This window comes from Brachypodium distachyon, chromosome 3 (genome assembly GCF_000005505.3).
Source record: "Brachypodium distachyon strain Bd21 chromosome 3, Brachypodium_distachyon_v3.0, whole genome shotgun sequence".
NCBI classification, from domain to species: Eukaryota; Viridiplantae; Streptophyta; class Magnoliopsida; order Poales; family Poaceae; genus Brachypodium; species Brachypodium distachyon.
The window spans coordinates 29,583,552-29,608,228 of NC_016133.3; the positions used below are offsets into that span (position 1 = coordinate 29,583,552).

The 24,677-nt window shown below is 42.6% G+C and overlaps 1 protein-coding gene across 1 annotated transcript; it reads right to left on the minus strand.

Moving 5' to 3' along the window:
- Positions 1 to 16,885: 16,885 nt before the first annotated feature.
- Positions 16,886 to 17,751, minus strand: LOC106866397. The gene is made up of 3 exons (XM_024461410.1): positions 17,680 to 17,751; positions 17,325 to 17,585; positions 16,886 to 17,261 (listed from the first exon to the last, which is right to left on the minus strand). The coding sequence occupies exons 1-3, from the start codon at positions 17,749 to 17,751 to the stop codon at positions 17,034 to 17,036; spliced, it is 561 nt and encodes a 186-aa protein (XP_024317178.1). The 3' UTR covers positions 16,886 to 17,033.
- Between the last annotated feature and the right edge of the window lie 6,926 nt (positions 17,752 to 24,677).

The following is a 24,677-nucleotide window of genomic DNA, read 5'->3' on the forward strand; positions in this document are numbered from 1 at the left end:
ATGACATATTTTTAGATTATAGTTCTTTGATATTGTAAATCTTAATAGATTTTTTCATAAACTGAAAAGTTTGACTTAGAACAAAACTAAGACATTTTATAGAAACAAATAGAGAATTAGAGTGTTCCCGGACTGGCTGACCGGGCGCGCCTCGATGAGCACGGGCTTGGCTTACCTCTTGCTCTCTTCAGCTTCAGCTGATAGTTCCCGATTCACAATTCTAGTATTATTATTTTTAGTTTTTACATGATATTGTATTTGATTTAGAACTGAAACATTGATCCATGTTTTTTTTTGCATACCTGACTATTGCACATTTGCATGAGTTTCTACTCTAATTTCTTAACTGCATTTTCCACTAGTTTCTATTGCACGTTCTATTTGCAATATTTTTTATTACACATTGGTTTCTATTGCACGTTCTATCATGCAATTCAAATAATAGTCAGGCGCAAGAGCGGGAATAGTTTAATTCTATTGTATGGCAGTGTGCGGTTTTGTACGGTATTGTGTAAGAGCAAGAATAATAAGGGAAGATAAACTGGCTATAAGACTTTAAATATTATAGTTTTGCTTAGTTGGAGGGAAGAGAAAAGGAGAGAGAATAGAGGTGGGCTACTATCTAATAGCCAGCTGCAGCACGTGCTCCTAGGCAATATATGAGACTACAATGTGGGCCTGCTCATAATAAAATAATAAGAGCATCTCCAGCCGCGCCCCCCTAAAGGCCTCCCAAACAGGTTATGGGGGCGCCGGCGCCAAAAAACTGACCCAGTCCGCTCCCCAAAATAAAAAAGTAGCTGGCCTGCCGCATCAATTTAGCCGGCGCCCCCAATCCACTCCCTTCTCACAGGGAGGCTAGCAGGGGCGCCGGTTGAAGCTGAAAAGCAGCACGGGCCACCACTATCAGTGAAACAAACTAAATTTGAGGGACGATGTTTGGAGGTGCGGCTGGGTGCCGGTTCCACCCCAAAAAAATTCACTACTAGAAATCACAAGTTTCCTTAGGGTACATGTGTTTCCCTAAATCCGATTTTACTTACTCTAGGTAAAGTAAAGGTGCAAATAGTGTTACTCTAGCTAAAGGAAATTTGCATCCAAAAATAAATATGAAGTAAACTTTCCCTTGAGTTATTTGGCCCCTAGGTAAAGAATGCCACCTTGGCTGAGGAAAGAAGCTCATGGCTGGCGATTTGCTTCTCTTTTCGGGTCCATCCCGCGCTATTTTCCTGTCGCGCGCGCGACGCTTTGCGCGGGCCCGGTCGACAGCGAGAGGGTTGAGCGAAAATTTTCTGGTCCGTGGAGAAGGACCTGCTCTGGATCATCTTCTCCCCTCGATTGGCTTCTCTTTCCCCTCTCCCAGTCTCCTCCTCCTCTCGCCGCCCTCCTCCTCTTGTTGTACCCACGCCGCCCCACCCTCCCCCACCAGCCCTGCCCTTCCGTGCACGTCGTACCAGCGCTGCACCACTATTCTCCTATGTCTCCTCCCCTCCGTGCCATACTCGCAGTCTCTGCCCCTCCCCGCCATATCCGCGTCGCCAAGAACTACCGCCTCCGCTGTCAAGATGGGCGTGCCGCCTGTGAGGATGCGGTCGCGGCGACCGTTTCTGGAGGGATTCTCCTCTCCCTCCCCCCCCCCTCCCTGCCATACTCGCAGTCTCCGCCCCTCCCTGCCATATTCACGCTGCCGAGAACTGCCGCCTTCGCTATCAAGATGGGCGTGCCTCCTGTGAGGATGCGGTCGCGGTGACCGTTTCTGGAGGAATTCTCCGAGGAATCTGGGCAGCAGCGGGTCCGTGCCGTCCGTAGTGGCTCCCTGTGGTGGCCGCCCCTTGACCATCCCCCTTCAGGTTCGTCCTCTCTCATCTCAATCTTCTCCAGCGCTCTGTCTCTCCCTCTCTAATTTCTAATTTTATTTGCTATGTGTCATGTTCTATGTGTCTTTGTAATGATTTCAGTCGATTGATTTGGTTGTCTGAAGCAACGATTTGGCCAAAGTATATAACTAATTTGTATCTATAACTAATTTGTATCTAACTTTCATTGGGGGGCTAAATTTCAATGGCCAATGCGTGGATGCTGTCATGAGAGGGGCTAAATTTCAATGGCCAAAGTATATAACTAATTTGTATCTAAATGCACCATTTACACTTTGATATGGAAGTATATTCAGTACTTGAACACATGGAGAAACAATAGATGGACTGGCTGCTAGTGCTACTACTAACTGCCTAACCCTTATTATCTTATCGATCTGTAGTAAAGCCCAGGGCTGTGGTGTTGGTACTACTAAATTTTAGAGATTTGTTGTGATGATCACCTATACTACTTTCACCACGACTAGGACTACAGCCCAGGGTGCCTTGGGCGTAGATCCGCCCCTGCACATGCTGCTGCATTCTTAACCTTGTTTTGCATTGATAAAAAATTAAAATGATAATGTATTGATGTTCTTGTATGTATTTTGAAGGAGCAACTGTGTGAAGCCTGCTGTTCAGAAGTAAATGTTCTAAAAGCTTGGTGTTTTTGAGGCTTGCTGTTCATAGGTATGTATAATATAGATATGACCAAGTGCAGTACTAATTATACCATTATTTTGCTTTGTCTAATTAATTTGTACATCGATTCTTTTCAGAGAAATACAAGTTTTTGCTGGCCAGATTGAAGGAATAAAGAACAAACTGATCTTCTGTGCTACAAAGCAATCAAGTAAGCATTCCATGTCTTCTGAACAATTATGTGACCGGATGTACAATGGTTGGGGTGCAAGAAGAAAGCAGGAATGTTTCTACCGCCGCAGAAAAACAGGCCGCAGGTGCTTGAGGCAGCTCGAGGAGGAAGAAGAAGAGGAGGAGCGACTAGGTGCTCCAGCATAGTCATTATGTTGTCCAAATTTTGTATCTAAACAAAAGGTATTTCTATGTTTCAGCTCCAGTTTTGTATCTTTTTAGGAAAATCTGTCTCAAATAACTCAATTGGCATACAATTCCAATTTTTATTTGATTGGTGCTCTAGATTGGCTAATTGTGAGTTGGTTGATTGTCTATCACTTGTTTCTAGCTACAAATTGACAGTTGGTTGATTATCTAGCACTCTGGCAACCTCATCTTTGTCAAGTTCGTTCGGTAGGCTCAATGGTATACATGGAGGCTTATACTCCCTCTATCCCTATTGGCTGTGGTCATGGACAGGTTTGCTAATTGGACATATGTGCTTTGTTGTTTGTTCCTTTTTCTCCCCAAAAAGACTAGAATCTAGTTGTCATGTAATTTGATGCCTTCTTCCAGATCTGCACTCTTGAGTTTTGTTTGTCAATACACTGATCGACACACTGTCCTGTGCTTTGTTCTCACAATAGAAAAATACTATTAGCTTTTTTAGGATGTCATATTAACTGTGTGTACAGCTTGAGAGATTGCAGCCCCTTTAGCATAATTACTCCGATGCATGTGAACATAAGTTTAGTACGAGCATGCTTGAATATATTGATGCTACCACATAATTACTCTAATGCATCCAAACATCTGAACAAAGTACATGTAGAGTTGCTTTTAACTTAAAGGTATATACTGACTAGATTTCTAATGAGATGTTAATTACTACCATTGTATATATTGATGCTACCACATGATTGTCGTGTTATTTTCAGGAGCACAATGCTAGCTCAAATTTTTCTGCCAACGAGCCTGCGCATGCTGCAGATCAAGATGCGTTTGGAGGTTTCTTCAATGAGATTGCAACAGGCGCAATTACTTTCTCATCGCTGCTCATGAGTGTAGCCAAATGCCAGCAACTAAATAGGTCTTGCTTATGTAGTTTTTTGGAGTAGCAAAATCTAGCTACTTACTGATATATGACAATAGTTGACATAGCGTGTCATATTTTTTGGCCATAGCTAACTCTGGCCATGTATGATCTGTCACGGCTGTAATCATTTGTTGCTTGCTACTGATCAGACATGTTATTTGAATGAAGACTGAGAATGAGTGAATATAATGTGTCTTCTGAAGTTTTTGTTGGTTATTAATTTTGGCTCCATTCGAATATATTTGAATTATGGTCATTTCAAATTCAAATATGGTCAATATGAATTACATATGGTTCCCTAGAGTGTAGTTTAGATCCTGGTAGGTAATGTCCTGTAGGGAAAGATGATGATGTGGCAAATCTGATTCAAATATTGGTCCCATTCCTTTCCCTAGAGCTAAATTGACCCTAGGGATCATAACTTTCCATGTTGGCACATAACTACCATGCGATTTCTTTACCTAGAGTTTCAGCCACTAGGGAAAGAAATATTCCCCTAGAGTTGTACAAATGCCACTAGAGAAAGCCCTCTTTCCCCACCATACTATACCTAGGGTTATTTCCCTAGTGCGGTTAGTAGGTAAAGCCTTTACCTAACGTATTTATGCTTTCCCCTAGAGTATTTGGTACTAGGAAACTTGTGATTTCAAGTAGTGTTGTTGCACCGGCGCCTTCCCATATGGCCATGCGCCGGATGAAATATAATGGGGACGAGTGGAGATGCTCTAAATTTTTGTAACCAACTTATTATACATGCTAACTATATGTTAGCTAAAGATGACACGATAAAAGCTTACAGCCAGGAGCGGACTAAACTATTAATCTTGCTCTAAGAGTAAAGTGCAAGAATGCTTACTCTTAGAGGGCATTTACCAATAAAAAAAAGGTCTGATAAATATGTATTCCCCATGTCCATTTGGAATAACGAGATTGAGTTGTACAAATAATTTGTGTTTACTGATTGTTTTTTTGTGACTTAGTGGTTTTTTTGTGTGACTTAGTGGTTTTTTGGTTGCTGCCCCGAGCCGTGTGCTTGGCAAAAAGCGATGCCTGGGAAGCTCCCTCGAGATTTGATTATTGTGCCTGACAGGCATACATGCAAATGAGTTTTTTCGTCGGATACCTGGGTCAGTAGGCCCGAGAAATACAACTTCACTGTGATTAATGTGTGCTCTCGGAAGGAGCCTGGCTCAGGTAGTCATTTTTGGAGGCCTGAGGAAGCCTGGCCTGGACCAGGGAGCTCATGTGGACATCAAGCAAACAAACTCCTCGCAGGTTCAGGCATGCTCCTGGCCAAGCAACTAAGCATCAGGTCATCCTCAATAGAGTTTCACTCAAAAGAATTCCATGATGAATGGTTTTTAGACTTTTGAAAATAAACACTGATGGTGCTTTTTCTGAAAATTTCCATAATGGTGGTTGGGGATATGTTATCAGGAATGAAGACGGCGAACCGCAAGCTGCGGATGCAGGCCCTCTTAATAATGTTTCCGAAGCCATTCAAGCCGATGCGGTTGCAATTATCGAGGCTATTTATAGAGCAAACGACCTGGGATGCAACCGGGCGATCTTCGAGACGGATGCACAAGCTGTCAAGCAGGCTCTTATTAGTGATGTGCATGATAAATCGAAATTTGGAGTCTTATTTGAAGAAGCTAAAACTCTATTGCGTCTATCTTTTGATGATGTAAGAGTCCAATGGTGTAACAGAAAATGTAATTCGGTTGCTCATGCATTAGCGTCTTTTGGCGCTGGTCTGAAGTCAAGTAGTCAGATGCACTGGCTGTATGATTTTCCAGACTTTGTAACTGTCAAGGTTGTCGGCGATATGCCACATCGTTGATGTAATGGAACCTTGTGTTTCAGTAAAAAAAATCACGAACCAAACAAGCTCTTATTAGTTGTTTTTTGTTCTCCGTGATTGAGTTGCGCCCATCTCTACCGTGCCTTTCGATTCTAGCGGTAGGAGTATACGAACACAGTAGCTTCTCATGAGTGCAATTCTTTATGGGTCTGTTTGGATGTCCACCAAAACTATCCGAGCCAATATTTTGGTTATGACTAAATTTGTGTCTCTGGCTTCGATAGTAGCTAAGATATCTTTTTGGCAACATTAATAGAAATATAAACAATCAAAAAGTTAATCAAAATATTGGCAAGCCTGTTATGAAATATTAATGTGGATGTCCATAACCCCTATACCATCAAAGTTACAACCTCCTACTTTAATGGTGTAACTCTCCTAGCATCAATACTTGTAACTCCATCTCTCATATATGGCTATATATATGAGAGCTTATGTATTGGAAAGTGAATAAGAGTTTCCAATTTCATCTCTCACTCTTTCCATTTTATATATTCCCTTACATTACAACTAGTTATTTTATAACACGTTATCAGCACGAAACTGTCTCTAAAAGCTATCAAGAACTAGGTAAGAAACATTTCGTTGATCATAATGTTATTTTTGTGGTAAGACATTATTTTTTGTATTTGTTTCTATATTTTGTTCTTGCGTTATTTTTTGACTTTTGCAATCTATATATTTTGTAGTTTACTATGTTGAATCTTGCCAAGCTTGATTTCACGACTGGATATTTCGGACAAGAATTACTTGTCATGGGTGCTAGATGCTGAAACTCACCTGAATGCCAATGGGCTTGGTGATGCGATAAAAAAAATGCATCTAGCCAAGATAAAGCTAAGGCTTTGATTTTGTTCTTTGAAACAAACTAAAAGAAAGATTTGGTCATCAGAAAACAGTGATCCTTCCTTAAGCTCGTTATGAGTGGTTGCACCTAAAGTTGCAAGAGTATAAAAGTGTTTCTGAATACAATTCAGCCACATCACTGTTACTGTTGTGTGGAGAAAAAATAACAAATGAGGAGATGTTAGAGAAAACATTCTCTACATTCCATGCATCAAATGTGCTGCCTCAGCAGCAATACTGTGAGAAAGGATTCAATAGATATTCTGAATTTATTTCTTGTTTGCTTGTGGCTGAACAAAACAATGAGCTTTTGATGAAAACCATGAGTCACGCCCAAGTGGTTCTAGTCCATTCCCTGAAGCGAATGCGACAAGATATGATTACCAAAATAGAGGACGTGGACCTGGCCGAGGTCGTGGTCGTGGCTATGAATATGGACGAGGTCGTGGTAGAGGAAATTATAGTGTTCACTTCAAGAACACAACTAGACCTCATGAAAGACAAGAAAAGAGAGATAAAGAAAATCATGAAATGGATAAAACTGAATATCCATGCCATCGTTGTGGAGGAAAACCTCATTGGGCACGAAACTGCCGAACACCAAAGATTTGGATGTTTCTGATTTCTTCATTCAAGAATAATTTATATCGTAACTTTCTAGTCCACATAAGAATAAATATGTCTTAATTACAATAAGAGTTAAGTATGCTGTAACTTTCTTTGCTACAGAATAAATTCATATCTGTGTTTAATACTCATGCATGTAACTGCTTAGTATTTAATTAATTTATTCTAATAAACTAATATTTATTGGTATATGTTTCTTTTGAAGTATATATGGAAAACTCTTTGGCTGAAGATCTTCCGAAAAAAAAGATATATGTCTTATAGACAGTGCAACAACGCATACCATACTAAAGAGTAAAGTATATTTTTCGTACCTTGTGGTACATGATGCAGTTGTTAATACAATGCTCAGGAAGAGCCACAATAATGTTACCTTGTGGGACAAAAGTAGACATAAACGAAGCACTTTATTCCCCAAAGTCTCAAAGAAATTTGTTGAGCTTTAAAGATATATGCCGAAATGGCTATCATATAGAGACAATGTGTGAGGGTAATGTGGAGTACCTCAACATTACAAAGATGTCATCGGGGAAAAAATATGTGTTGGAGAAATTACCCGAATTATCTTCTGGTTTATACTATACAAGTCTCAAAAGGAATGACTCATATATGGTGGTGGAACCGAAGTTCACCAACCATAGCAATTTTATTATATGGCACGACCGGCTAGGCCATCCCGGATCAGTAATGATGCGAAAAATTATTAATAGCTCATGCGAGCATGAACCAAAGAATGAAAAGGTTCTCCAATCGAATGACTTCCCATGCATCGCATGCTCTCAAGGGAGACTGCTTGTGCGCCCATGACCGGCTAAAATTGGACATCAGTCCCTCGCTTTTCTGGAGCGCATACAAGGAGATATATGTGGACCAATTCATCCACCAAGTGGACCATTTAGATATTTTATGGTTTAATTGATGCATCAACTAGATGGTCTCACGTCTCCTTACTATCAACCCGCAATCTAGCGTTTGCGCGGCTGTTGGCTCAAATAATCAAGTTAAGAGCTCAATTTCTAGATAATCCGATCAAAACTATGCGCCTGGATAATGCCGGTGAATTTACATCAAAAGGCTTCAATGAGTACTGCATGTCGATTGGAATAAGTGTTGAACATCCAGTTGCACATGTTCATACATAGAATGGCCTTGCTGAGTCATTTATTAAACGTCTCCAATTAATAGCGAGACCGTTACTTATGAAGTCAAAACTCCCAATGTCTGCATGGGGACATGCTATTTTGCATGCAGTGGCATTAATTCGCATCAGGCCAACAAGTTACCATAGTTCTTCCCCTGTACAGTTGGTTTTTGGCAAAGAGCCTGATATTTTCCATCTAAGAATCTTTGGATGTGCGGTGTATGTCCCAATTGTTCCACCAAAGCGCACAAAGATGGGACCTCAAAGAAGGTTGGGAATATATGTTGGATATGAGTCCATTTCTATAATAAAATATCTTGAACCATCAACAGGAGATGTATTTACAGCAAGATTTGCTGATTGTCATTTTGATGAGTCAAATTTCCCAACAACAGGGGGAGAGGATAAGCAGCTAAATAAAGAAATAAGATGGAATGAATTATCACTATCTCACTTTGATCCTCGTACAAACCTATGTGAGCAAGAAGTTCAAAGGATAATTCATTTACAAAGCTTAGCGAATAATTTGCCAAACGCTTTTACAGGCTTAAAAAGAGTGACAAAGTCATATATTCCAGTTGCTAATGCTCCTGAAACAATTGATGTCCAACATGGGCAACCATCTACCGCAAATGAATCAACACCTACCATGAAACGAGGTAGACCATTGGGTTCCAAAGATAAAAATCCTCGGAAAAGAAAGGGAGCAAAGGATCAAGATGGTCAATTCGAGGAAATAATAAACTAAGAAAAATCTCCCTAGGAGATTGTAGACATGACTAATTCTATTGCTATAGAAGAGACAAAGGTACCTGATTCTTTAGAAAATGAGATCTCATTAAACTATGTCATGTCGGGAAAAATTTGGAACCGTGACAAAGTCATCATCGATGATGCATTTGCATATAATCTAGCGCTAGAAATTATGGATGAAACTGAGGATCATGAATCTCGATCGGTCGAGGAATGCAAGAAAAGATAAGATTGGCCAAGATGGAAAGATGCAATTCAAGCAGAATTAAATTCTCTTACAAAAAGTGAAGTCTTCAGACCCGTAACCTGCACACCTTTTGGTGTGAAACCTGTAAACCTGTTGGTTACAGGTGGGTTTTTGTGCGAAAGCGAAATGAGAAAGGAAAATTATGAGATACAAGGCACGATTAGTTGCCCAAGGATTCTCCCAAAGACCGGGAATTGATTATGAAGAAACATACTCTCCTGTGATGGATGCAACAACTTTTAGATATCTTATTAGTCTGGCAATAAAAGAGAATCTTGAATTGCGTCTAATGGATGTTGTTACAACATACTTGTATGGTTCATTTGATAGTGACATATATATGAAACTTCCTGAGGGATTTAAACTGCCAGAGGCAGGTTCTCGAGAACAATATTCAATCAAATCGAATAAGTCATTATATGGACTAAAACAGTCTGGACGAATGTGGTATAATCGTCTCAGTGAATATTTGACAAAAGAAGGGTACAAAATGATTCTATTTGTCCATGTATATTCATAAAAAGATCCGGAGCTGAATTTGTGATAATAGTTGTATATGTTGATGATTTAAATCTGATTTGTACTTCTCAAGGACTCTCCGGGGCAAGGATTGCTTGAAAAGGGAATTTGAGATGAAAGATCTTCGAAGGACCAAATTTTGCCTAGGATTACAAATAGAACATCTCAAAGATGTCATTCTTTTGCATTAGACAACTTATACAGACAAAATTTTGAAACAATTTTACATGGATAAAGCACATCCATTGAGTACCCCAATGGTTGTCCGGTCACTTGATATAAGGAAAGATCCTTTTAGGCCCTCAGAGGATGACGATGAAATTCTTGGCCCTAAGGTTCCTTATTTAAGTGCCATTGGAGCATTAATGTATCTTTCTACTCATACACGACCTGATATTGCATTCTCCGTTAATTTGTTAGCAAGATATAGCTCTTGTCCTACAAGGCGACATTGGAATGGTGTGAAGCATATACTATGTTATCTTCAAGGTACAAAGGACATGGGTTTATATTTTTCTAACACAATAAAAGAAGAAATAGTTGGTTTTGCAGATGCAGGATATCTATGTGATCCACATAATGGTCGATCACAAACTGGATATGTCTTTATGTGTGGAGGCACATCAATCTCGTGGCGTTCAATGAAGCAAACTATAGCTGCAACTTCATCTAACCATGCAGAGATCTTAGCAATCCATGAAGCTAGCCGAGAATGTGTGTGGTTGAGGAGTATGTCACATCATATTCGCAAAGAGTGTAACTTACTTTTGGAAAAGGAGGCGCCTACAGTCATACACGAGGATAATATGGCTTGTATAACCCAACTAAAAGACGGATATATCAAAGGAGACGGAGTGAAGCATATCTCGCCAAAGTTTTTCTTTACTCACGATCTCCAGAAAGATGGTATTATAACAGTGCAGCAAATTCGTTCATGTGAGAATCTAGCAGACTTGTTCACAAAGGCACTCCCTACTTCAGTATTCAAGAAATTGGTACATGGTATCGGATTGTGACGGCTGAAAGACATCAAGTGATGTTGCCATCAGGGGAAGTGAATATGTGTGTACTCTTTTTTCCTTGACCATGGTTTTTTCCCAATGGATTTTTCCTTAGCAAGGTTTTTAACGAGGCATGCAATTCACCTGTTAATGGACATCCAAGGGGGAGTGTTATGAAATATTAATGTGGATGTCCATAACCCCTATACCATCAAAGTTACAACCTCCTACTTTAATGGTGTAACTCTCCTAGCATTAATGCTTGTAACTCCATCTCTCATATATGGCTATATATATGAGAGCTTATGTATTGGAAAGTGAATAAGAATTTCCAATTTCATCTCTCACTCTCTCCATTCTATATATTCCCTTACATTACAACTAGTTATTATATAACAAAGCCAAATTTGTTAGTTTTTTTTAGCTCGAACCAAACACACTATGTGCTTGATACTGCCTCTCTCTTTTGGGTCTTCTTTCATGTGATGACCAAACAACTGGTGCATCCATATATGCATACAAATTCCATGAAGTAGGTGCAGTTGCACAGAAGTAGACAAGAAAGAGGGTTGCATGAATCCCAAAGCAAAACATGTGCCAGCTAGTGGACAAGATAGCCCAAAAATCCACACTCACGTCTAAACTACTCACATTTATTATCCTATCTATCTTCTATATCTACAAAGTAGCTTTCACTATATATTTCTCTCAACACGCAAGCATGACACCTCAAGAGGCCCAACACGTTGCCATGCAAATGATGCCACCGCATCAAGTCATACATGTTTTTTTTTCGAGCCATGCATGTATTCGTCTATATTTTTGCATAAATCTATCATTTCAAACCATGTCACATTATCAATTCAATCATGTCTTATCTGGAAAAAAGTTTCTATTTCTATACATCATTTTGTCACATACTTTTTAGATTTTATTGTTTTCAAACACAAAACAAGAACAATTTACATTTTTCAATTACTTTTAATAATCTTAAACATATATTTATGCATTTGTTTTAACATGATTCTGCGGCAATACGCGGGGCATCATCTAGTTTGAATCAATAGAACGTAACATTGCAGTTTTTGTTACTTTGTTTATTATTGTTGTTCCATAAGTATTTTGTAAATAAATTTTAATAAGTTTAAGTTAGGACAAAACTAGAACATTTTGTAAAAAGAAAAGAAGATTTTATTCATCATAAGAGCAGTTCTAAATTTGCTAGAATAGTTTGTTTGTGATCCTGTTATGCTAATACGGCGTAGCTAAATTCTTTTTTCCTACGAAATTTAAAAGGAGCGAATGTTTCACCTTTCGTCTCCTAGAGCAAATTCTCTGTTGTTCGTCCGATCAAGAAGAGCGTGGCTACGATCGCGCGCCGCGTATCTTGTGGCAATTTGTCTTGCGTAAGTGACAATTTTAGTTTTATGATGATGACAACTTTAGCGCGTGTCGGTGGTGACTTTATTTCTATGGTAGTGGCAACTTTACCCAGTCGTACGACAAGACAAGGCAGCGAACGTTAACTCTCGACGTGTTCCCTTTTTCCAAATGCAAGCAAAATCATTTGCAGGCCGAATATTAAGTGTCTGAAACATTTAATTAAATACCATCTTTAAACAACGGGATCTATTATGGTATACAACAGATGGTTGATTTATGTGAGCAACTTTCGTTTTAGGTATAGGTATTTCATTAGGATGGGGCAGCACGCGGGGAAGGGTCGCTACGAGACTAGTGTGTGCTAGGGCTGGCTAGCGAGCATGCTCGGTTCGTGAGAGCTCGGTTCGTTAAGATCGTTAACGCGATCTGAGACCATTGTTCGGCTCGGTTCGTTAAGAACTCGCGAACGCTCGTTAAAAACTCGTTAAGACAAATAGATGGCATGTTGGTCTAAATTTTTGGGCATTACCTATTTGCTTGGGATAAATTTTGGCAGCAAAAGAAATATATGAAAAGCTAAACAACGCTATAAAGATTAGAAATAACACAACAAAAGAGAAATAACAACACAATTCCAACAGCAAAATAAGTTCCAGTAGCCACTCACAAGTGATATACGAGACGAACTCGCTAACGAGCTTAACGAGCGCTCGCCGAGCTCGCTCCTTAAGATCGTTAAGCTTAACGATCTGAAAAGGAAGTCATGTTTGGTTCTTTAGTTAACGAACCGAGTTAGCGAGTGTTCAAGAAAATTATCGAACTTCGATCTTTTTGTCCAGGCCTAGTGCCCATGTGTCTTCTACTAATTCGAAAATAAAAAATCCTATACAAAACCATACGAGAACAATTTATGAGGATCAATCTGCATGTGACAGTTATAATAGAACTGTTGTTGAGGCGATCAAGAAAAAAAATCCTATACGTCCACACCGTGATGTCTTTATGACGATATTCTTGAAATCCAAGATAAATGTTTTCGTTTTGTTGCTGATAAAATCGGAACTGAGAAAAGCGGCTCATCAAGTCGTTGCTGCATGGTCAAAGCAAGAGATAAGTGTCATTTTCGTCCCTCAACTATTATCTCTTTGCCGATTTCGTTCCTCAACTAATTTTTGGTGCAAATTTCGTCCCTCAACTCACAATACCGGGCTAATCTCATCCTCAGGGGCGTTTAGAGTGGTCAAAACCGGGTTTGACCATGATGTGGTAGATTAGGGGCTACTTGAGGTGCCACGTACACATATTAGGTGGCAAATTATGTGGGTCTAACCAACCTATATCTTCCCCTCCGTCTCTACGCCCCCTCTCTCTCTACCCTTCCACCTCAAGCTTCTCTCATGCGAGAAACAAAAAACCATCAGAACTCAATGCCCTAGCGGTGAACTGCAGCTAGGCGAACCCGGCGGGCGACTGCTAGGCGGCTGTTGTACCATCCTCATTTCAAGGTCTGTGTTTGCCTTTAGCATAAGAAGAAGGAGAGAAGCATGCAGGATCCAAGGTTGAAGACGATGCATTCTCACATTCTCACCGGTACCAGCAGTCGTCGTCGTCGTCGCCGGGTAGCCGCAGCCGCCGTCGGGTTCGCCAAGCACCGTCCGCCGCCGCGCGAGCCTAGGACAAGCCGTAATCGGACTCGCCTAGCACCATCCGCCGGGCTCGCCTCGCACCAACCGCGGCCAGACTCACCTACCACCAGGCGGCGCACTGGGCGCAACGGCTGATTAGGTCGCGAGGGGGGTGAGGGGGTGGTCTAGGACGAGGCAAGCCTGAGGCAGAGGGGTATCGCGAGAGAGAGAGAGGAAAGAGGCCCCACCATATAATTTGCCACAAGACATGCCTATGTGGCAACTTAAACAGCCCGAAATTTGCCATGTCATGGTCAAATCCGGTTTTGACCGCTCTAAACCAGCCTGAGGATGAGATTAGCCCGGTATCATGAGCTGAGGGACAGATGTTGCATCAAAATTTAGTTTAGAGACAAAATCGGCACGATGGCAATAGTTGAGGGACGAAAAAGACACTTATCTCTCAAAGTAATGAACTATCATGGGGATTTTTTTTTGCAGGCGACGCGTTAGCGAGCCAATTCGTGGACACTGAACCAAACTGCAGCCTTTGAAGTCACGGACGCGCCAAAATTGGCTGGGCGTGGGTTGGTACCAAACCAAACAGCCCCGCAATGCTCTTCTTCCTTGAAAATCGTTTTCTTTCGAGAACTTGAAACGGGCCAGCAACGAGCTCACACCAGTTTTTTTTTTTAAACGAGGCAAAAACTTTGCCTAATCTCGTTAATCAAGAAAAAGTTTTACAAAACCGCAAAGCGGCACGATTGAAAAAAAGGCTAATCTCCGGATTTAATGGCTGCAGTATTCGTTTGGAGCGAAAGGATTCCACCATAGTACCGGGCCCACGCAAGGTCACAAGGGAAGGAGCTGGTAAGCTCTAGCCCAGCCCTGGCATGCCGCGCAATCATTCTAGTGCGAAATAGAAATCGCTGGAATCTACGGGCACACCATACATCACGGTCGTGTTGCGGAAACTCAGCTACGGACGGCGTAACTGGACTGGACGGACGAACGAAAAAGAGTAGCCTGCCCCTGATCCTGCGTTCCAACGGAACAACAAAATAAAATGATACATTTAAAAACATGCATCAAAATCATTTTTTGCTCTTCAATAACGATCACCAAATATTCATTTAAATTTTTTTTTCCGACGATTATGTCTATATACTCTAATCTCTCAAAATAGAACAATACATTTTTTTCTGAAAATTATATACATCACCCAGTCAAAGAAGTTTTGAGACGGAATCACTTAATTTATTTTTAGTTCTCTCCACTATCTCACTTCACCCGTTAAAACAAAGAGTTAGAAGGGACAACAAATTTATGCTTTGGCAGCTGGATCTTCTCTCTACTATGCTCTAGGCGCCGCCACCATTCTCTCTCGCAGTCTGTATCATTAGTTTTTTCTAACAATTCGCCATCTCCTCGTGTAATTTAGTCCTAGGAGGGACGGCCGTGGGTGAGAAACGAAAAAGGGGACCAGCCGTGGCCGCATCTGGGAGACAGAGGGGACGGCCATGGCTTCGGTTCCTTGCCTCATGGGTGCCCGATCGGGTCTCATCTTTTGACTCCCGTAGTGTTTCGGCGGAGCGATCTTTTTCTCATCAGATTCGGAGTTGTTGCCCGACTCTCGTACCGATCCCGCTGGCAATGGATTCCCTTGCGGAGTTCCAATCCAATTCGGTGCAGGTAACGGGCCAGCCAGCTCAGTAGCTCCAGTCCAATTTGGTGCGGGTAACGGACCAGCCGGATTAGTATGCCTAATATACATGCAATTTTGGGGGGCACAAATTTTTGGAAAGTTTGACAGACGACGGTGAAAGAAATGATCCGTATTTTTTAGATAGGTACAGATAAAGATGATTCCGTCACTCCTTTCGTACGTCCTCTCCCGTGGGTCACTACACAGAAATTACCCGCCATGCCACCGCCAATCGCTAATGCACTGCTGACTATTCCCGTCCCCACGTCTCTCCTCCAACCGGAAACCAAATAGACTAGCAGAAATGCCCGTGCGTTGCAACGGCCCGCTTCTCTCGGCAGAAAGAAAAAAATAAAACTAAGGATTAAGAGGCTAATACACATGTATACTTCATCCACATTGTGGTTTTAAACTGTTTACTAATCTGATTGAGACCTCACCCAAAGACAACAGCAATGGGTACACATAGACTAGCTTGCTAGCAAGTCTATCGTAATTTTCTTTCTGCACCGATCAACTCCTAAAGTTGGCATTCTCGTTAATTTGGAGCTAACAGAAGATTAAAAAAATGGAAGCTATCTTTTAAGATGAAACACATATGCACTTATGCACAATTGTTTCCACACCTAATACTGATGAGTTTCTTGAACTTCCAAAAACGTAAAATCAGAGCACCAATAATGACACAAGTCTGCAGAATTTATTCTTCTAATTGATCGTCTACTCTTAGCTCCAATGAATATGGACATGGACATTAGGATAAACTTCACCAACTAAACATTTTCATATATCTTACTTTGGCTTGTCTAACCATCAAGAAGACGTTGAAGATGGCATTGACACTTCTGGCCCAAGGAAGATAGAAAAATACTTTGTCATCCTCGCTTTGGCCCATGCTGGTAGCAGCCAATCTCCAGAGTCCAGAGTGTGCCCCGGCGGAGCAGACATCCGACCGGATGGCCTTGCCGACAGGTAGCTGCTTGGCTTGCTCGTAGTCTATTCTGAGCTTGAGAGGACAGAAGAACCAACAATGCTGGTCCGCATCTCCGGCTCGGCCGTCTTAATTCGCTTGCTCACTGAACAAACTGGTAAGAAGATGTCCAGATTTTACCACCAAATGGACAATGTTGCAAGAACCACTCAGCCCAAAAAATTAATATTTGATCTCCTATATAGCAGAATCCATTACTTCAGCAAAATCAGCAACACCAAACAAGGAAATAAACCTGTACAACTTTCAAGGAAACTCAATACTACATCATCAAAACTATCCTTAGAAGATGATTAAATTACTTCTTGTGGGGGAAACTTGAAGAATAACCATCGGATCCTAACACCAGGGTGAACAAGGTTCCAACCGGGACATCTTTAATCATGCATCATTTGTTTTGTACATCTCTTTAATCATGCATCATTATTTTCTAACTAACATAGATATGTACTATTATGCTATGTACATGGTAGATTTATAAAAAGACAGGATTAATCAACCTCAATATATCTAAAAAAGTACAATTAATCAATCTCACAACCCCTATAGCCCAACACAGCTGCTGACCTCTGAAGCTCCTTCTGACTGTAACACTGCTGCTTTGTTTTATGCTTTGCTATGTGCCAACCAAAAAATGTCAAGTGACGAACGTGTGGAGATTTGATAACATTGAAAAGATGTGTTCTATTTCCGTTCTCGTGTGGAAGTGTCTCATTTCTTCTCACAATGGTTACAGAAATTGATAGAAGGATAATTTATCTTCAGCTGATTCTGGTATACAGAACAGAGCAATCTCGCCTAACCTGCGTCCATCAGTTTATGTTAGCCGCATATACTTCACACACAGAAATCAAGTGCGTCCTATCAAACATTGTTCCTCGGGAGAGACCTGGTACTGAATTCTCACCATTAGTATCAGTATCCGGACGATGGTTTTCTGCGACCGGCAGTTCATGGAAGACTCTCACAGGGTGCAGGGCAGTAACCTGGCCTACCATAAACTGCTGGCTCATCCTAAGCAGTCTCTGCAGATCCCCAAGCCACGCCTTCTCTCCAGATAACTCCTCCTTGGCTTCCTGCAATCAGCATTCAGCAGATGCTATCGGACCAAACGCCGGCCACACCCAATCCGATCGCAACATTCGCATCGGGAGGCTCGGCCGGACTTACCTGCACTTGCCTGTGCGCGGCGGCGAGGGCCCTGGAGAGCACCCGCTCGATCTGCGCCTGCAGCTGCTCCATCCGAGCCGCTGCGGCCCCCTTTTGCCCCCCCACCCCCCACCCACCCACCCACCATCGTACCGCCACCGTACGCCGCCGCCCCTATTCCCTCTCGCTGCCGCTCCTCCCCCCACTGCCATAGGCTCCCCCGTCCACTCTGGCATCATCGGCATCAGGCTCCGCCCCCCAAACAACTCCACCGTCCTCCTCCCCACGAACGTCGTTGCCCTCCTCGGCTCCTCCCCCTCGAAGACCTCCGCCTTCCGTCGCATCCCGGGACGCCGCTGTCGCCCTCCTCCCCCGTCGCACGCGCCCTCTAAGAAAATCAGCCAATCCGTTCTCAGGAGAAACGTGGAAGACGCGTGAAAGGTGTTTGACTAAATGTCCCAATGAATACTAAGATCTTGGATTTGATTTGTCATAGATTGGTGAACGAGTTGTTGGTGGCATGATTTTCGAAAAAAAATTTGGGAGGTGGGATTCGGAGTATCATGCAGCATTATTGCTTTCTAATTAATTTATGCATGTTGATTTTCTTTGTCTTGTATGCAGCATGTCCATGAATGCCCTGCCGGGTTTCATTTTAGGAGCGCACCAGAATGCAGGAGGGGGCAGAGAAGAAGAAACTGGAGTAGTTTCAATTCAGTTCATGGAATTCTTTGTCAAGGGACGCTGCTGATATAGCTCAATGTTTGCACAGTGGAGTCCTCCAATTGATGAGGTGATTAACACAGGTGTGGTGCCACGCTTCACTAAGTTCCTCACACACGTTACTAACTCCAGGTGCAAGAACAAGCATTACGAAGTGTACAAAATTGTTGCAAGTTATTTCTGTGAATAGCTATTTTCATCTTCTCGATTAATTGGTCGTAGGAACTTTAAATATTCGTTCATGTACTCCTCTATAGGTTTACTTAACTGTACTAGCATGACTATTATAGTAATAGAATATTCCACATGAAGGCTTTTTCAAATAGATGTAGGCTTGTAGCCTGGCTGTGTTTTTAAATTTTCATAAAGAGATCCATGCCTGACATTGTCACGGTAGGCCAAATTTGGTTTTATGGATTTAGTCGGGAGTAATTTAGATCATCTCTTGTCAATGTTAGAGACAATGATGCACCTGCACGATGTACGGTACTCTGGCTAAGCCCTTTTATGGAACTATAGATGGAGAGCCTTTGATATTATTGGTATTTGTATTTTGATGTGTGTACTGTGTAGATGAATTGCTTGATGACATTAAGATTGGCTTGTGCACACCACATGTTTGATAAATTGTCCATGAGAACTTTTGTGAAATCTGTGGGTTTATACCTCTTTGTAGTTTAGCACAATATGTTCTACTATACTACCAATCGACAGAGCTTCTCAACAATAAATAATTGCCCTGAACTTCTACACTTCCTATTTGTTGTAGTGCATCTTAGTATTATATATGTGCAGCTAGCTCAATATAGTTCACTTGGGGGACAGGAGATACTAGATGGAGTATTCTTATTTCAAACTGTGATATGAACTTCCTAGATAACCATGACCGTGCTATTACATTTTAAAATGAACGAAAATGTTCGCTTTTGTTATACTTATACTTGCATGAGCATGACTTATTTCTTCTGTATATTTTTTTTCCGATAAAGGTCATGCAACTTAGGCATGAAAAGTTACAGCAACGCCATGTAAACCATGCTTATATTATAATTAGTACCCCTTTTGCTGTTTTGGTATTTTGGCACATAACAGCAACCTACATGTTCCTATGACGTGATATTGCTGAGTGAATTTTGTATCAACTACACCCTTCCTGAATAGTAAGAAGAATAAGGGAGGAGGAACTGAAAGGAAGAAATGGTAGAAGAATAAAGAAGTAAGCAGGGAGGGAGATCACAACCTCCAAGGCAACACATCAAGGTAAGCCATCAATCTGACTTTGTAGCACCACTAAATATATGAACTTGTCAGTAGCATCTTGACTGAAAGTAAGGTCTGAACAATTTGGATGATGCACACAGGGGCTAAATGACTCATCGGTATACTTAACAAGCTTGCAAGCCGAATAGAAATTCAAAGGTATTGCCAGTTTCCCACATATTCATGTATTGTTTGGCTTCGAGAGTATAAATTAACCACCACCTGATACCTTTTATTTAATGAAGATGTTAATGATATTCTAATGTCTCCTCTACCACTCGATCAATCCAAGAGACAAATATACACTTCCTTTTATTTTACAGATTTTTTTTAAAGTATCTAAGGACATGTTCAATTAAGCATCGCTTTGTACACAACAACATTAACTTGTTTGATGTCATCTTTAATTCTTGAATTATATGTGTTATCATGTAACTTACACTGAAACGGGCTTTATCTAAAGTGGTACAGTGCAGTTTGTGTGAGAACAATTTTTAATGCTCTGTGCCGTGCATCCGTCTTCGCTGCTGGCAAGGTTGGTCTGTGGATGAGCATGGGCGCTACGTCGGCTCCACGGACCTGAGGGCACCGAAGCCGATAGAGGTGGTCAAGGACTGGAACAGGGTCCCCACATCGTGCTCCGCTCGCCCAGGAGAGCGACCTCCTCTTCAAAACCGCCTCTTCTTGTTGATCTCCATTCAGTGTGATTCTGATATGGTCTCCTTAACTCGGTTTAAAAAATTGCATAACAGTAAAATATAAAATTGTCAGATAGCAATTTTTTTGTTGATGCAGTCCTGCGGAACTGGTAAAGTGAACAAAGTTCTTGCACTTAATGGATTTTAATGCATTTCGTGTTTTTCCAAAACACCAACGGTACTGAAGGATGCTGCATTTTTGTGTTGTTCGAAAGCAACATGGTCACCAAAGAACATCTGTTCATCTTCTAAGTGGTAGATTTTAGCTAATTTTTTTAAATAATACGATTTTTTTAATCATTTTTAAAAATATACGTGTTTTTTAAAAATTTCAAAAATAACACGGCCTCGGCCTCGCCCAGGCCGAATGGGCCCAGTCGACCTGGCCGAAGCCGATTAGGCCCAGTAGGCCTAGGCCAGGCCGACTGGACGCAGGCTGCGCAGAGTGGGGCCCCGCAAGAGGCAGTCGGCCTGGCCCAGACTGACTGAAGCCCAGTTGGCTTCGCCCAGGCCGACTGGACTAGTCGATTTCGGCTAGGCCGACTGGATGCAGTTGGTTTCGCCGAAGCCTATTGGTGCTAATCAGCTTCGCCAAAGTTAGTTGGTTGCATGATCAATGCATACATGTCCGAGGCCTTTGTGTCGAATCCTTGCGGTTTTTTGAACTAAAAGACTTGACAACTTGGATAAAGTAACATGCATCGATAATGTGCCGGACAATTTTTGTGTTGATTTCTTGCGGTTTCTTGAACTGAAAGACTTGACAACTTGGATAAATTAACATGCATCGATGATGTGCTTGTTACGGAACCAAGGCACGACTAAATTAACATACATCGATAATACCACAATTGGACAGAATTAAAGGTAGCAAATACAATTGAAACACAGTACAAGCACTACTGAGTTCACTTAGGCCATTTTCCGCTCGTATCGCCACGTTCTTCTGCAGCCTTTGCCACGGAGGCCCTTTCTCTTTGCCTCTTTCTTTCTGCCTCACGATCATCCTTGCGCCTTCGTTCCTCCTCTTGCATCTCAAGAGATTTCTCCATGTTTGTCCTTAGTGCTTCATCAAAGTAACGACGTTGTTCCGCCCTATGCTCTTTCAGCTCTCTCTCTTGCTCCTCTTTCTCCTGAGCTGTAGCTTTTTCTGCACGCTCCTCTGCGTGGAAACGCTGCCATGCATTTCGAGACCTTGTTTTAATCTCTTCCACCGCCCAATCCGGCATCTCCGTGCCAATCCAACGATACCACATGCATAGGGGCGGAGGAGACTACAAAATAGCCTAATGTTACAAATAAATCGAATATGACACATACAACATGTTTAAGCACACCTATATGTGCTTACTGGAGGCTTGTCGTACGGCGAAACCGGGACAGGTGGATCATGCTCATAGTTCGCATACATGAAAAACTTCATGCCCAGCTTATCTGAAAAATTTGTCACCTCCTTCACCTTGCATAGATTGCCGCACCAACACCTGAGATGTTCCACCCCCGGAGGCAACATCGCTTCTTTCATCTTCCTCGGCCTCTCGCCCTGGTCGGAGCAAGGCAAACTCATTGGGGGACATTGGAATATTGAAAAAAACAGCAGTGGGAAGGATGCTTGGATGACTACCGGAGATGAGGTATTTATAGGCTCTCAAACTCATTCTCCCGCCAGCGTTTCCCGCCTGGTTTTCCCGCCAGCGTTTCCCGCCTCCTTTTTCCGCCACCGTTTCCCGCCTGGTTCTCCCGCCACCGTTTCCCGCCTATTTTTATCTTCTGTAATGTTTTTAATTTGCAAATGTAACTTGAATAAGAATGCGAAAAATAGTAACATGTCTCTCTCATACATAGGCAGAAATATGTCTCATACATAGGTAGAAATATGTCTCATACATAAATAGAAATATCTCTCATACATAGGTAGAAATAAGTCTCATACATAGGTCCTACATGCAAATATCAGGCACGGCGTCTGGGACGGCGTTCCGGGAGTGCCTGTGGCGTGGTCCAGCCATACCTATGAGGTGGCACAACGTTGCGCGAAGGAATCACGGACCCAACCTCGCGATACTGTGTATCCTCCTGTGTGGGGTCTGGTGGCGGAGTATTGAACATCCAGCTGTGTTGGACAGAATAGTCCTCTCCTTGAGCGTGATCCTGCTCACTACCCCACGAGAGTTCGGACAACGACGACTGATGCCCGTAGGCTCCTGCATGTGGGAAAGTACTTAGCATTAGAATTGTGTAGCAGTCATGGTAATGAACACGATAGATAGAAATACACATACCCTGTGGCTGGGTCTGTGGACGAAACTCAAAGTTCATCGTGGGACTCTGTTGGTGATGCCACACCGAACCTCCAGCCTGAAAAGAGGGGGGCTGCTGCTCCCACGCCGAACCTCCAGCCTGAAAAGAGGGCTACTGCTGGTGCCAGTAGTCGAAAGAAGACTGCGGCTGGTGCCACGACGAACCTCCGGCCTGCTCAGGAGGTGGTGGATTGGGCGTCGACTGCTCTGGTAGACGTGGACGCGGGTGGTGTCGGGGGTGCGGTGCTTCGTGCTGACGTGGCCGCTGCTGGTGCGTGGAGGGACGCGGGGGCCGTATGGATGCCTGGTGGTGAATGACGTCCGAAGTGCGGGTGCACGTGATAGCCGCGTAAACAGAGAGTAGCTTCTCCTCCATTCGTCTAAGCCAGGACTGGTGCGGCTCCCGTGGTAGTAGAAGTGGACCGGTCGAAAGCGAACGTCCATACGCAGCGAACTCGGCCTGTAAATCCTGTGTCAACTGAGCCTGCAATTGGCACGAAGAGTATTACATATATATGGCAAAGTACGTAACAAACAGATGCATTATGTTAAGAGAAAATATTTACCGCGTGCTGTCTAGAGCCTGAAGTAGACTGGCTAGGGTACATATCTTGCAAACTCGGCTCGGCTATCTCCTGTGAATGAGAGTGTTGAATGATGCTCAATCGGGTAGCTGTCATGTACCTCTGCAAATAGCCGTTGAATAGATCGAGATCAAAGGCCTCCAATGGCCAAACCCGTGTCGTCGCAGTCTCCCACTCTGTGACGTACGACTGAACCCTCTGCAGCCACTGAGTCTGGGTCCTGGTACTTCCCTTCCTGGTAAACTTGAGATCGCAATAGAAAGTTGAACAATTAAATTATGGACAATTCTGGACGACAATCATAAATTGTAGAACTGCACATACCTGTAGACGATCGGTGGAAGTGGATCCTCCGTCGGTGGAGGAACGACCAACTGCCGTGCACCAAACTGCCTCATGACCCTCTGCTGGGCCATCTCCTCCACGCAGACGTCGAAGATGATTTTTGATTTTGTCATGCAGTAAGCGTAATCTCTCATGCAGACCGTGGACATCCCGCCAAGGTATCTAACATCGATGGCGTCCTGTGTGTACGGCTCCCAGACAACCGCCTCCGAGTGCAACACGTCGAACTGCTCGTTGAATGATGGGTAGCAATTCCTGACCTGATCGTGTGCAAAGCGTTTCTGTAAAAAAAAGAAGTTAGTTTCATTCATGGTTTATGTAAACTAATGTATAAATTTTACATTCGACATATCTTGTTACGTGTCCAAATTGTCGCGAAAGTAGGCAGGTCGATGTGTTCTAAGTCAAACAACTCTTGCTCAGGGTTAGGGTGATCACCCGTAACGTCTGTCGGCCGATAGAAAACCTCTCCCACGAACTCTTTCAGGTAATAGGGAGACACAAATGAGATTGCGTCCATCCCTAGCTGCCCGCAAGCAGCAAGTACATGTGAGCAAGGAAGGTGAAGCAACTTTGGTTTGTTGCAGGTGCACTCACACGTTGGCCACGCTTCATTTCCAATCTTCACCTCCTGTGTCCTCAATTCATTTCCAACACCGAACTTGTCAGTTGGTAAGCGCACCTCAAACATGTGTTCTTGATTACCGATGGCAACGACAGTATGAGACCTAGCTTTTTCCATCTTCTCATCCATGTACTTCATAATCTTTTCACAGTACGGTATATTTAGGTTGTTCATGATATGCATTTTAGCTCTTTGGCATCTATCTCTGAAAGACTTCACCGTGCCATGGAAAATACCCTCGATGATGGCTGTAAGTGGTAAATCCCTATTTCCCCTTAGGACAAAGTTGTATGTTTCTGCCAGGTTAGTAGTCATGACGCCGTACCTAGCGCCATGTGTGTCGTGCAGCAAAGACCATCGCTCCAGAGGCTCGTGCTCTATCCACTGCTAAAAGTTTTTAATCTGCCTCCCAACCCTTCTCCTAGTGCCGGGTGGGTCAAACCCTGGCAAGTCACAAAGCCCGACATGTTCTTTCTCAGATGGT

Excerpts from the sequence above, each read along its gene's own strand:
- LOC106866397 (XM_024461410.1), bottom strand. The coding sequence starts at position 17,751 with ATGGAGCAGCTGCAGGCGCAGATCGAGCGGGTGCTCTCCAGGGCCCTC. Across the intron at positions 17,586-17,679 it reads CCGCGCACAGGCAAGTGCAG|GAAGCCAAGGAGGAGTTATC; the intron begins GTAAGTCCGGCC and ends TGCTGATTGCAG. Across the intron at positions 17,262-17,324 it reads TATATGCGGCTAACATAAAC|ATCCTTCTATCAATTTCTGT; the intron begins TGATGGACGCAG and ends TGAAGATAAATT.